Source organism: Bufo gargarizans, chromosome 2 (assembly GCF_014858855.1).
Source record: "Bufo gargarizans isolate SCDJY-AF-19 chromosome 2, ASM1485885v1, whole genome shotgun sequence".
NCBI lineage: Eukaryota > Metazoa > Chordata > Amphibia > Anura > Bufonidae > Bufo > Bufo gargarizans.
In genome coordinates, this window is record NC_058081.1 from 338,301,812 (window position 1) to 338,315,526 (window position 13,715).

The window sequence follows — 13,715 nt, forward strand, 5'->3', positions numbered from 1 at the left end:
ACATCATCACTTACCATTGTTTTATCAGATTTATCTTGCATTCTCTTGGGAACAAGAACTTTATCAATGAAGTGCACCACACCATTCGTGAGGGCTAACATTTGCTCATCTGCCATGATTTTTACTTCTTCATTTAAAACAACAGTGTTCTGAAAAAATATAGAAACATACACAGTTTCATAAATGAGGAATACCCCCATGAACAACTCTTCAACAGTGGGACAAGTTACTTTATTACTGGTGACTTGTAAAAGTTTTAAGGCCGATATTACAGGGATTTTGTGAGTTCAAAATTGTTCGTGCGAAAAGAAGGGCAGCTGTTAAAATTAAAAAAACTTCACTTGTAACTTTTTATCATAGCGACATATCAAAGTTTATGATGTCACATACCCTTTCACTTCCGCAAATGGCATTTATCATGTAGAGAAAGTTAATACAAGGCTTTTCCTAATGTATTATTACCCATATTGCTTCCTTTTCTGGCTTGATTCACTTTTCCATTACATTATACACTGCTCCTTATATAGGAAAAATCACCGGCCTATTTGGTGGCTGGGACCATGGGAGTGCAAATAGGCTGGTTATAGTGTATAAGCACGACCACCACTGATCGAACACGGAAACAAGTGTAACACCCCAGAGTTGTGTTACGAAACTCTTTTACCCCACTACAACCTGTTAAGAGTATTAACATTGTCATCTAATGTAATTTCACATAATATTCTCACAAATGTGCATTGAAAGCCTTGTTACATGTATATTGCTGTAATTTCCTGTGTTCACCAGCAGGTGGCAGCAATGTGTTATCAGGGAGTTAAAATCAGTTTAGTGTTTCTAGGCTGGAATAGTACATTCCAGTTTAGCTCCCCCCTCTATGGGAAAAATGGACTGCGCCTATTTCCTGCCTCATGGGGAGTGAAGGAAGTTAGTATTAGTGTAACCCACCCCTGCTAGGTGTAGGGTGTGCAAGTTAGGAGCTCCCAGATATAGGGATCTAAGCCAGGATCTTGTCTCGGCTGAGACAATTGATCATCATCCCCAGCCTTAGCCCTTCAGCCTCAGCTGGAAGAAGCAAGCAGACAACTCCAGTTCCAGGAATAAGCATACCCTGTGAAGATAGCTGTGAGGACAGACCAGAGACCCAGGAGAAGACATATTCCCCCTCAGCTAGTCAGTCCCCAAGACAGTAGGAGATAAAAAACGCAGAACCTAAATTCCTGCCACATTACAGAGCTACTAAGCAGACGTCCTTTTCCTGCAAAAGCTCCAGGCACATGATAGAGCAGAAGATAATTTCCTGCCACACACTGCCAATACCTGCTGGGACCAAAGACAAATGCTGTAAGGCTCTTGGATGAAAACTGCAACTAGTAAAGACAAGTTTTAACTTTACTTAAGGTCTCCGATCCAGTGTCGCCACTCTGTATTCGCCACTCGCAGCCTTGATGTAATGTTCTAGCTGTAGTGGTGATGTCATCATATACATGTGACAAATGCAGCTTGCCTCAGAAGTGTAAGGCACAAGACTGCTGAGACCAGTGGTTGGCTACAACACTCATGCCCTCATAAGGGCACATCATCATTACAGTCATGTTAACAAAGTATGGCCCAGAGGATCAGAGAGGTGGGCTGTAGCAGAGGGGCGTTTGAACCTGTGCATATAACTTATTTTATTATTTTAACAACGTCAGATTCCTCCTTTCATTTTTCAAAGGAGCTGTCCAAAATGAAAAGTGGAATCTGATTGGTTTCTATGGGGAACTACTTTACACCAGTTTGATAAATGACCCCCTTAGTTTTAATTTATCCCGCTATGCTAATGCAATCGTTCGCCTTTATAAAGATTCGTTGTTAGCTGGCAGCAGATCCCTGTTTCCATGTTTGCTCATTCAATGAGTGATCAGTGGCACATTTATATGGGGCAATTAACGGGAATGAGCATTCATACGAACGCTCATTGCAGATAATTGCAACAATCTTTGACCCATGTAAAAGGGCCTCTAGGCTGATGCTATCTTTCCTAATCCACCATACACGTGAATACTTGGCTCAGCCAGGCATGCATGTGTTCTGACTGTGGAGACGAGAGAAAGATGCTAGACTCCTGTAGCAGTGACACATCCCTGTGAGAACAAATAGATTGGACAGTTGAAATCCATCTGCTTGATCCTTATCTCCCCCACATCAGTTGCTGGGTGAGAGTCAGGAGGCCCCTATACACTTTAGATGATTGGCCGATCCCAACAAAATCGGTGGGTTTAGACAACATGTATCCAATGTGTATGAGCAGCATTAGGCTGTCTTAAAGGGGTTGTCCGGGTTCAGAGCTGTGTATAACATCATGCTCCGATGCTCTCCTTTGCCCTGCGCTAATTCGAGCAGCGCAAAGGCATTTCTAGGAGATCCGGTGATGTACCGGGCTCTCCATAGGGACTGCTAGGCAGCGGCTTCTGCCCAATAGTTAGCCCGGTGACATCACCAGCACTAATGGGGCAGGCTTTCCTGCCCTAGCAACATTAAAGTCTGCCCATCAGAGCCGGTGACGTCACCGGCAACACTGCTGGGCGAAAGCCTCTGCCTAGCAGTCCCTATCATTTTAATAAAATAAAATAAATTAGGTTATTTGTATACACAATAAAGCTTTATTATATTTTATGGGTACTTTTTTCATCTCATTTATTTTTTGTAGGTTGTTTGCCGTTTTTGAGCTGGTTACCATATTAGATGCGGGTAGTGCTCAAGCACAGTGTACTGTACACCCGTGACTTAGGTGTTATGAGTGCTTGGCCTGTTTTAGGCTTTTTTGTTTATCTGTAGAAATACTGTTGGTTCGCATAAATGTCCATACTGAAAAGGCAGGTGACATTACCTGGGAGAATGATATTTTCACTGTTTCACCCTGTAGTGAAGTCACTGACGTCATGGACGAGAGGTCTTCTCTAGTGAGTTGTGTGCAGGTTACAATGTGATACAGGAGAACCTGCTCCATCATACCTTTAGAGGTCCATTCTTTAGTCTGCACAAAAAGGAAAATATATGCATGGTAAATTGTCTGTAAATAAGGGAATACGTAAAAAATCATAATTTATCCTTCCCTTACCCGAGGATCATTTTTCAGGGCATCATTGCTTGGCACAAAAACGGTAAATGGCCCAGATCCAGACAGCTCATCAATGAGATTTGACTAAGCAAAAAACAAGAATATAATAAGATGATGTAACATGATTGTTATATTGTACATATAAGTATATATAATATATATAATAATATATAGTAAGCATAGCAGTCATGGCTACAGTTAGTGTAATCAGACACAGCAATATCAAAATCGAAACATATTATAAAGGGGATATCTAAGACTAGATAAGATTTAGAAATAATGCCACCCTTATTCCTGGGCTTTGTTTGGAACTCAACGCCTTTCACTTCAATGGTAATGAGCTGTAGTACCAGACACAGTCCATTTTACAAGTGTGGAGCTGTTTCCAAAAATCAAAGCCCTTTTTCTCATGTAAAGTTAAGTTAATAGCAATCTTTCCAAACATGTAAAACCTCTAGTTACATTCAATCTGTTTTTCACCTAGTATGACCATTAGAGCTCTGTATTAGTAAGTCGGGTAAATGGTTCATACAAGTTCCCTTTGGCAACCTTGGAGACTATTCTGAGGTCCTACAAATAGCAGTCCCTAAAAGATACTAATACTAGAGAACACCCCTCTAAAACACAATTCTCTAGACCCCTACAGATTCTTTAGTTTATAGAAGAATACATCTAGCTACACTGACTCTCTAACCACATGGTCCTCTCCCTGAACCCCTTATGATCTAAGTACTCTATATGCTGTACCATTGGGCAGATATACAATATTCTGTTTGCAATCATCTGCAGACCTATCATTATCTAGGGTCTTATGACTTATACAATCAATGTTCTACGGAATATCATTGTTTCCTGGTCGTCCTATGGCAGCACAGAAGTCTGTGCTGCCTTTGGAATATAGGAAACAAAAATTTCAGTAAATTTTCATTTCTTTTTCTTTAATAAAATGTATTTGAGAGAAATATATTTATTCAAGGAGAATGCCAGGTTCAGAATGACCAGTCACCTTTTTAATGAAATTTAAGGCTATATAATAGTATAAATCATTTTGCGCACATACTATACCTGCAGTAGATAAAAGAAATTTGATGTCTTCAAGTTTTTACGTAATTCCTAAATAAAAAAATAAGAGAAATTATGTTAAGAGATAATATAATGTTATGCCATCTATCCATTGGCAAAAACAGCAAGTGGAAATGACAGCAGTGTTATAGTAGTTTAATATGATGTAGATAAAATAAACAGAAGTGGAATATTTTTGGGTGTCTGAATAATACCAGGGCCATCCAATGGCTTTTGATTTGTGCACTTTCATCACCCAAAGGTAGGCCCAGTGGCTCTCCCAGACCCCCACTTGGTGCCTCAACCTATTTTGACACAACATGGTACACCATCATGCAGTCAATAGATGTTACTGGACAGGCTTGTTAAATAATACGGGAAGCTCATACATGAGACGAGATACTGCATTCAGGGGTGGGACAAGCTCTCTTGGTGCCCACGGCAGGTGTTTCAGAATAATGGATTTGTCTGTATAATAGTACCTCATAGATGTTGCCTCTACAAATGAGTCCATCTCCAATATAGCTAGACTTGCAAGTACAGATTCTTTCTGCTGGACCGGTATGATTGCAAGTGGCATATTCACTACAACCACCATTTTTCTGAAAAACAAAGTATGTATTAATATTTATGAGTATAGAGAATTTGGAAATTTAGTGCTGTTGCATTTGCCAAACTCTCAAGATGCAAAAAAATGTTATATTCAGTGTTATTTCTGTAGACACTACTGCTGCAAAAACGGTGGAAGGGATGGCGGTTAGGCCTATCTGATCAAATAAAAGAAGCCCTGGTCTCCTAAATTAGCATTTACTTTCTTATTCTATGCCATGACATGTGCCTACACCATGTACTGTCTTTACACTGTAGATGAGATACCGGGATTTCATTTATTAAAGGGGTATTCCCATCTCCATTTACTTCTACTGGGTTAGCTGAGCAGCTATTTCCATAATTCCCATAGAGGTGAGTGGAGAGAGTGCATACATTTGTGGCCACCTTTCTATCCTCACCAGTCAGAACGGGGGTTGGGGGACCCTCACTCATTCTTAAGATTTGCATCTATAAGACATTTGGGGTATATCCTGTGCTGTGATGCAAGGTTTTCTTTTATCTAAAAGATGAAAATAAAATGTCTAAAAATACTAATGCCTCTCCTTTTTTTTTATTTAAATTTGTATATATATATTTTGGTAATGGGCTCAGAAAACTGCTTCAAAAACAGCACAGAAATCTGCATTACAAACTGCATGTATCTACTGTATTTCACACATAGTTGCCCCATGCCAGATGTCTCCGGTTACTAATGTGAGCAATTCTAGTACACAACTCTGCTACATACACACGTGGACAAAATTGCTAGTAACCTTCTGTTAAAGTAAGAAAAACCCACAATGGTCACTGAAATAACTTGAAACTGACAAAAGTAATAATATTTTTTTTTTTTACTGAAAATCAGCTAATGAAAATCATACATTGATTTTTGAATTGTGGTTCAACAGAATAATTTAAAACTGTAATTATAATAATTATAATTCATAGCTTAACATGTCCTTATTGTCAAATTATTTTCAATATTTTCTAGAACTACCATCGTTTTTTTTTGTCCAGTTTCATTAATTTGTGGTTTAAAACTATTCAGTTGAACCACAGTTCAAAAGCAATGTCTGATTTTCATTAATTGATTTACAGTTATTTATTTTTATTTTATTATTTTTTTTTACTTTTGTGACCATTGTGGGTTTCTCTTTCTTTAACGGAAGGTTACCAACATTATTGTCCACGTGTAAGTGCTAGTTTTTGTTCTTTTTTTTTAATGTGGCATCAAAGTGTAATATATCTGTACTCTAATATCATAGTATGCATTATCTTTTATTTTATCACCATGTTTATAATCTATGTGCCATGACATCCCTGCATTAATCCTGTGACATCACTGTGTTTATATACCTTGTACAATGATACATGGTTTATTATACCTTTGCTGTGACATCACTGTTTATGTTTCCTGTGCCATTTATCTGTGCATTATTTCCATACAGTGACATCACAGTGTGCTTTGTAACATCACTTTGTGCATTATCCCTGTATAGTGATACACTTTGACTAAGATTTCTTTATGATGACATCACTGACTTCTATTCCTATGTAAGTAAATGTTCTTTTCTATCATTTTCTGTGTAGATTATACCTGTATGTAATGGTATTAAATAAATTGGGCAGTATACTCACAGTTAAGCATGGGTTAATAGGACTGCACTTTTTACCATCCCCAGAGTATCCTTGCAAACAATTACAGACAGACTATAAATAAAGAACACATATATGGTAGATATTAGATATTATTCGACTTCACAGGGAATTGTTTGTCATCAAAAGTAAACCCTTTCATGCACAGTTTATCTCATACTTGGCCCATTTCTTTTAACTTTCTCCTAAACAGTTAAAATGCCATATGTATTAAATGGATATGTCCATAGGGATCTAACACTGTATGTAAGAAGAATTCAAAATATTTCAGAACTAGAAGAGTGTGGAAAAATTCCTAAAGCTGCAATACAAGGAAACTTAGGGAAGGTGTTATTATTATTTTTTTTTTAAAGATGTATTAAGTTTTGACTGACTGGATGCCTAAACATTTGCACATCCAAAATATCATATTTATTTTTCCCTACTATAAAAAAATTCAGCAAATAAAAAGTACGGTTGCATTAAAATTTGCTTGAACTTTAAAGAGGTATTCTGGTTGTAGTAAGTTATCCCCATCCACTAAACAGGAGATAAGTATTAGATCAGTGGGTGTCCTTTCTCTGGGACCCCCCCAGATCACAAGAGCAGGGACATCATACCCAACAGGGCCCCTGAAATGAATGTAAGTACTGGAGATAGCCGAGTACAGCGCTTGGCTATTTCCAGAACTCCCATAGAGATGAATGGAGTGGCAGTGAGCATGCTCAACCTGCCGCTCTATTCATTTTAGAAGGCCCCCATGAACCACAGGGTGGCTTTTGAGATGGGTGGGGCTTCCAGCAGTAGGATCCCCACCAATCTAATAGTTATCCCCTATCCAGAAAAAGTGGCACCATAAAATTATTAAGTTGGGGGCCCCTCTCTAATTTTGGTTATTACCAGTGAACATTTTATAGCAAATACTTTATATATTTAATATAGGTATCTGGTAAAATATTCAGTACATCTCATACTTCATTCATTAAAATCTCTGCTCGTTCTTTGATGAGGAGTCCAGTGGGAGGTGTTAACAGTGACGGCTAGCCTTCCCTGTATGAGTGTGCATGCAATCTTAGATGTCAATCACTGAATCACTCTGCCCACTGGACTCCTAAGGCCAGAATGAGCATGAATTAAAATGAATGAACTATAGGTTATGCTAAATCTTTTTCCATAAAACGATATATAAAGCTGCTCAGCTCCTCCTGCTCTATAATGTGATATCCACAGATAGGACTGAAAGCTCAATGTGACAGGTTCCCTTAAAGGGGTTGGCCACCTTCTGGTTGCTGTTGATCAATGTGTTTGTTAGAGGATTACATGGCACTTACTAATCTAGCCTCTGTTGAAATTCAGCACCATTTTCTATATTTTCATGTGATATGCCCCCTTGTTTATCAAGTCTTTTGTGCTGTCCACACAGAGGTCTTGTCCATAAAATGGCTGCTGATGGAGGGTCATGTGACCAGGCAAATCGCCTCCATGTGATGTGTCCTCCATTCAGACACACAACACTTGCACTAAACTCCCAACAGAAAAAGTGCACTTGGCAGGTGCAGTGTGTACTATGTTCTGACTTTCGCTCCCTTTCTATAATTTTATATATATATTTTTTTATTTTCCCTTTCTGTATTTGTTTAGTGGTTCTCCTCTCCCTATTTTCCTTAATTCGTTACTAATTTCAGTTATTTATTATATTTTAGTTTTTATTCCTACCGATCTGCTGCTATTGGATACCGCTTTTTGGACATCTGTCCTGTTGGATTACAACATCTGATGAAACGCTATTGGAGCAGTTCACTATGCTATTTGACATTTTTTGTTTCTATGTAGCAGTGTTATGCACGGTATGTGCATGCACTTCTAACATACACATACTATTTATTGTATTTTATGGTGCTTTGTGTAAATAATAATTTTTTACTCTCATCACCTAATTAAATTGTTTGAGTATTTTTATGTTAATTTATAGTTTTAGCACCTGCTTCTAGTAGCGGGTGCACAATTTAGATTATGTACTTTACGTACACACACCACCCCTTTGAGCATGTCTCACGTTAATAATAAAAATAATTCTATATCCACTTCACCGCAGTTCACATTTATGCATTTTTCTTTTTTAACTTCACAGGCTCTTTCACTTCTATTTCACTCTTCACCATACATACATGCAAGCTTCTTTTTCTTTCTTTGCCAGTATTTTTTATTCGCTCATTTAATACACAGATATATTTAGTATTCTTATTCATGTTTTTTTTCTATGCACTTATTTGCTGTGGTGCGCTGTAGGCTGCGGGTACTGACCATCATGGCCGATGCGGCACCTCTACCTACATGACTTTGTGTTGTCATGTCTCCAGGCAACGGGAGGTACGTGTGCCACTGGGGAGAACCACGCCCCCTGAAGAAGGTGTTTCTGCTGAAACCTGTGTTGGGGAGTGTGATCCTCCGGGTGGGGACAGCATTATTACATTTGATTCCTTACATTTGATTCCTGCTTTATAGGTTGTATGTTTATTGCACTTAGCACTTTACAAACTATGTAGACCTTTGCAGGCTCTTGTTATATGTGCTCACCTTGTACTAATTAGCTTTTGCATACCCTGTCTGTCGGGAGGTATCACACATTTTGTGTGTGTTTTGTCGCCTCTTTGTTTTTATATTTAAGTACTCAATAAAATGTATTTCTATTTTTGTATATATTGCCATTTTAGGCTCCTTTTTGCTCTGCTGTAGGTTTATTAGCTCACACAAAGCAGCCTCTATGATAGGTATACCCTTGGATCCTCTATATATTTTACATCTGGTAATAATATGATAAAGAAGTAGACAATGCCTGGGACACTTTACCTTGTTCGGACCAATTTTAGTACACTCAGCAAATTGATCACAACCACCATTATTCACAGCACATGGATCAATCTCTGTGGAAAAAGAACAACATAGACACTAAAACAGCATAAAGCCGAATATTTTTTTTATCAACATGTTAACATAATGAATGGTATTTTACACATTGCTGTATGTATACATTAATGCTTGTTTGTTTTCTTCTGACTTCAACAAGAGTGGCTTAATATATTCCAAAAATTAGAATACATACCTAGACATACTATCCCATCTCCAGTGTAACCTGCATTGCAGACACATATCCGGTTTCCAGGCTCAGTTTTTCGACATTCTGCATTTGCCGAACAGCCCCCATTGCTCGCTGCGCAGGCATCGATACCTGAAATGCGTTACACAATAAAAGATGTTACACAAACAGATAATATTAAAGGCAATTTTTGATGAAAATAGTAATTGCCCTTTGTAAACGGGCAAAGGTTGTTCTTCATTTATGTAGCACATTAAATCATTATTTCTGGGAAGCAGATTGCCCTGTGTGAATAGCAATCTGCTGCCCAGAAATTGTGAATCGCAGTAGTGATCACTCATCCTAAACAGTGGAGGTGATTGCTTCATGTAAATGCAGCTCTGACCTCTGCTCACAAACAGGTAATTATCAGGAATAAATGGTTCATTCCAGATAATTGCCTGGTCAGTCAGCCTATATAAAGGGGTCTATAAGCCTCATTCAGATGGGCATATTTTTGGTCTATGTGCAATGGACTGCGCACAATGGGCCAGATTTATCACGACTCTGACAGCTCACTCCACTTTCACATATGGCTAAAGTCAGTTTTAGCCAAGTCAGATTTATGATCGGCCCTTTAAGACTGTAATAAATGTGGTTTGACGGTAGCAGTTTATCTGTCAGTAAGCAGCTTTACAAAAGTCGCATGTTTTTATGAAAAAGTCGCATGTTCTATTAAAAAGTCTCATAAGATAAGCATGGTCCTCACTGGAGTGAAATTGCGACTTTTTTGCGACTTTTTAAATAGTCCCAATAGTAAATCTGTCTAGAGATTAATTTACATAAGAAAACACGCCCACTTTCAGAAAACTGGCGAGTATAGTGCGGAGCAGAAAAAAGTCACAAACTTGTGCGCAGTTTTAGCGTTTGCGCATTTTTTTGGGACTTTCACTCCATTATTCTGAGCTGAGCTAATGATAAATCTGGCCCAATGTCTTTTGACCCTACAGCCCACTGGTTCGTATAGAGATACTTGCAGAATGCATTATTTTTGCCCATTTTCCATCTGAGACTCATTCATTCAAGTGTACACGTGCGCAAAAAAAATGGATGCACATGGATACTAAACAGACATTGATATATTTGCAGAAGTAAATCAGAACAGTCGTCTGAAACAGGCCTTATATATAGTAAACATCATGGGGAAAGTGATGAATACAATGATGGCAGTGATTTTTGTGGATATTACCTGTGCACATTGTGCCATTTCCTTCAAATCCAGAAGCGCACTGGCAGTAAGCGGTGCCATCTTCTTTCACTAGACAACTGAGGAACAGATATGGAATCAATGTCCCAGCAGATCAGTGCTCGAGTTACGCTATTACATGCTATATTAGCACATTGTTTCTGTGACACCCTAACCTGCATTCTTTTGATCCTTTACCCCAGTGACACCCAACTAATGGATTGGAACTCCCAACTGTGTGGCTCAGGATAGGACCCTAGGTTATTGCCATATGGCTGCAGTATGGTGTCCACAATAGTGCAGACAATCTTAACACCTGAACAGTGGCAATTTGGATGGTATAGTACCTACTTTCTATAGTGTGTACCAGTCTGAGATTAAATAGACAGACAGCAGATGTGTTGAGTGCTAAATTTTACACTAATGTACTGTATTATCTATCCACAGGATAGGTCATCAGTATCTGATGGGTGGTGGTCCGACAACCGGGACACCTGCTGAACAGTTGTTTGAAAAGGCACTGGAGCCCACAGTAGAGTTGCGGCCTTCTCTCAGCTCACCAAACACAGTGCCGTACATTGTATACAGGCTGTGCTTGATATCGCAGCTCAGACCCATTCACTCCAATGAGGCTGAGCTGTGCTTAGGCCATATGACCGATCAACGTGATGTCACATGGCATAAGCTAAGCTGTGAGAAGGCTACAGTGCTACTGTGCACCCACCCAGATCAGATATTGATGACCTATCCTTAGGTTAGGTCATCAGTATAAAAGTCTCGGAAAACCCCTTTAACGTATTGTTCCCTCATTTTTTCAGTTGAAGGTTTCTAAAAAGGAGACCTGTGCTTTACCTGCTGAGACCTATTGTAATTGTGTACCGACATTTTAGGACACTATTTTTAGGCTGCCATACTGAAATTATATCTTACATGATTTCATAATCTGTGTTTGTTAGTAAAATATATATAGCCAGCCATTCTATCAGGGTTCTGGTGTTCTGACAGCAAGAATACTATAGTCTGCAGTGCTACTCTTGACGTCAAAGAGACACTGAAGCCCTGAAAGGAATTTGACGATTTGTAAACTATGGCTTTTATATAAAACTGCCACAAGTTAAAAGGATTTTCTGAGATTTTAACACTGATGAGCTATCCTCTGGATAGGTCATCAGTATCTGATTGGTGGGGATCCAGCAACCATGACCCCCCACCAATCAGCTGTTTCAGGAGGCAGCGGCACCCTTGTGAGCGCCATGGACTTCTCACAGCATTTCCTAGGCCAGTGACGACACTTTCATCCGTCACGTGACCTAGGCGTAGCTCAGCCCTATAGAAGTTAATGGGGCTGAGCTTGATACCAAGCACACCCACTATACAATGGACAGCTCTGTGCTTGGTATGCAGAGAGAAGGCAGTGTCACTCGCAGGAGTCCCAGTGCCTTCTCAAACAGAGGATCGGCGGGGGTCCCAAGTGTCAGACTCCACCCAAGGTCATCAGTATTAAAACCTCAGAAAACCCTTTTAATACTGACATTCATTCATAACACATTTTACAATCGGAAGGCAAGAAGTACATACTTTGCACTAGTGTGGCAGATTTTATTGCATTTATCTTCTGTGATTGCTGGAAAAAAAGAAAATAAAATGTTATACAATACATCCATTTCATGTTTTTATATGTAAAGAATATGTCCAAATAAAGCTTCACTGTCTCTATCTCTTCCCTGCATTCATGGCTGTGATCAGTGCAGGGTGAAAACAAATAAGGTAGTGTGAGAGCATGGGGACCGAGAGCATAGGGACAGAGAGCACGAGGACAGAGAGCATGGGAATAGAGAGCATGGGGACAGAGAGCATGGGCATAGAGAGCATGGGGACAGAGAGCATGGGAATAGAGAGCATGGGGACAGAGAGCATGGGGACAGAGAGCATGGGGACAGAGAGCATGGGGACAGAGAGCATGGGGACAGAGAGCATGGGGATAGAGAGCATGGGAATAGAGAGCATGGGAATAGAGAGCATGGGGACAGAGAGCATGGGGACAGAGAGCATGGGGATGGAGAGCATGGGGATAGAGAGCATGGGGACAGAGAGCATGGGAATAGAGAGCATGGGGACAGAGAGCATGGGGACAGAGAGCATGGGGACAGAGAGCATGGGGACAGAGAGCATGGGGACAGAGAGCATGAGGACAGAGAGCATGGGGACAGAGAGCATGGGGACAGAGAGCATGGGGACAGAGAGCATAGGGACAGAGAGCATGAGGACAGAGAGCATGGGAATAGAGAGCATGGGGACAAAGAGCATGGGGACAAAGAGCATGGGGACAAAGAGCATGGGGACAAAGAGCATGGGGATAGAGAGCATATATTAAAACTTAATTTTTCTCAGTAATGCAGGTACATATGAACATGGGACCAACACAGATGCCTTCAGCTGCCAAGCGCACACGTAACAGGTCAGTCAGTGTCATAGGTACAAATCTGCTGACAGATGCCCTTTAATTGCCCAACTTTAAAGGAGCAGTGCCCAGGTCCCTAACTTCCCTGTTCATTTTATTGATGGAAGTTAGTTGAACTATTTTTGTCAATGGAAAACGATTGCTAATGTGTCAGTTAACAAGACTAAATGGATTCACCTGACTGAAGATGCCAGTATGAAATGATAGTTGCCAGGCTAATTCTGTGATCAAAGTCAAGGGTAAACTCTGCTTACTTTGTCACTCAGCCAAGATACTTATTTAATCACTATTACGCCTATGTTCCCTGAAGCAAAAGAGAGATGCTGTGCTATGTGTCTCATTTATAATATTCTGCTATTCAAATAAAGCACACTGTTTTTAACACAGTAGTGGTCATCCTAGATTTTTGACATTTGAACCTTGAATCCAGCCAAGTTATATGCATTTTCAGTGTTGGACTGGCCCAGGATCCTCTGGTGGGCCCCAAAAGTTCAGGAGAAAAAAATAACCATCAGCAGCTGTCTTTAAAGCCAGTAACATACCA

General features: G+C 39.8%; 1 protein-coding gene across 1 annotated transcript in view; it reads right to left on the reverse strand.

The window, feature by feature from the left end:
* STAB2 (stabilin 2) overlaps positions 1-13,715 on the reverse strand; it is a 165,242-nt gene that overhangs the window by 41,703 nt on the left and 109,824 nt on the right. The window contains exons 40-49 of the mRNA XM_044280594.1: positions 12,289-12,334; positions 10,714-10,790; positions 9,492-9,617; positions 9,239-9,312; positions 6,392-6,463; positions 4,645-4,764; positions 4,166-4,213; positions 3,101-3,184; positions 2,870-3,016; positions 15-149 (exon numbers count right to left, since the gene is read on the reverse strand). Coding sequence (XP_044136529.1) covers positions 15-149; positions 2,870-3,016; positions 3,101-3,184; positions 4,166-4,213; positions 4,645-4,764; positions 6,392-6,463; positions 9,239-9,312; positions 9,492-9,617; positions 10,714-10,790; positions 12,289-12,334 — 929 coding nt within the window. The remainder of the gene's footprint in view (positions 1-14; positions 150-2,869; positions 3,017-3,100; positions 3,185-4,165; positions 4,214-4,644; positions 4,765-6,391; positions 6,464-9,238; positions 9,313-9,491; positions 9,618-10,713; positions 10,791-12,288; positions 12,335-13,715) is intronic.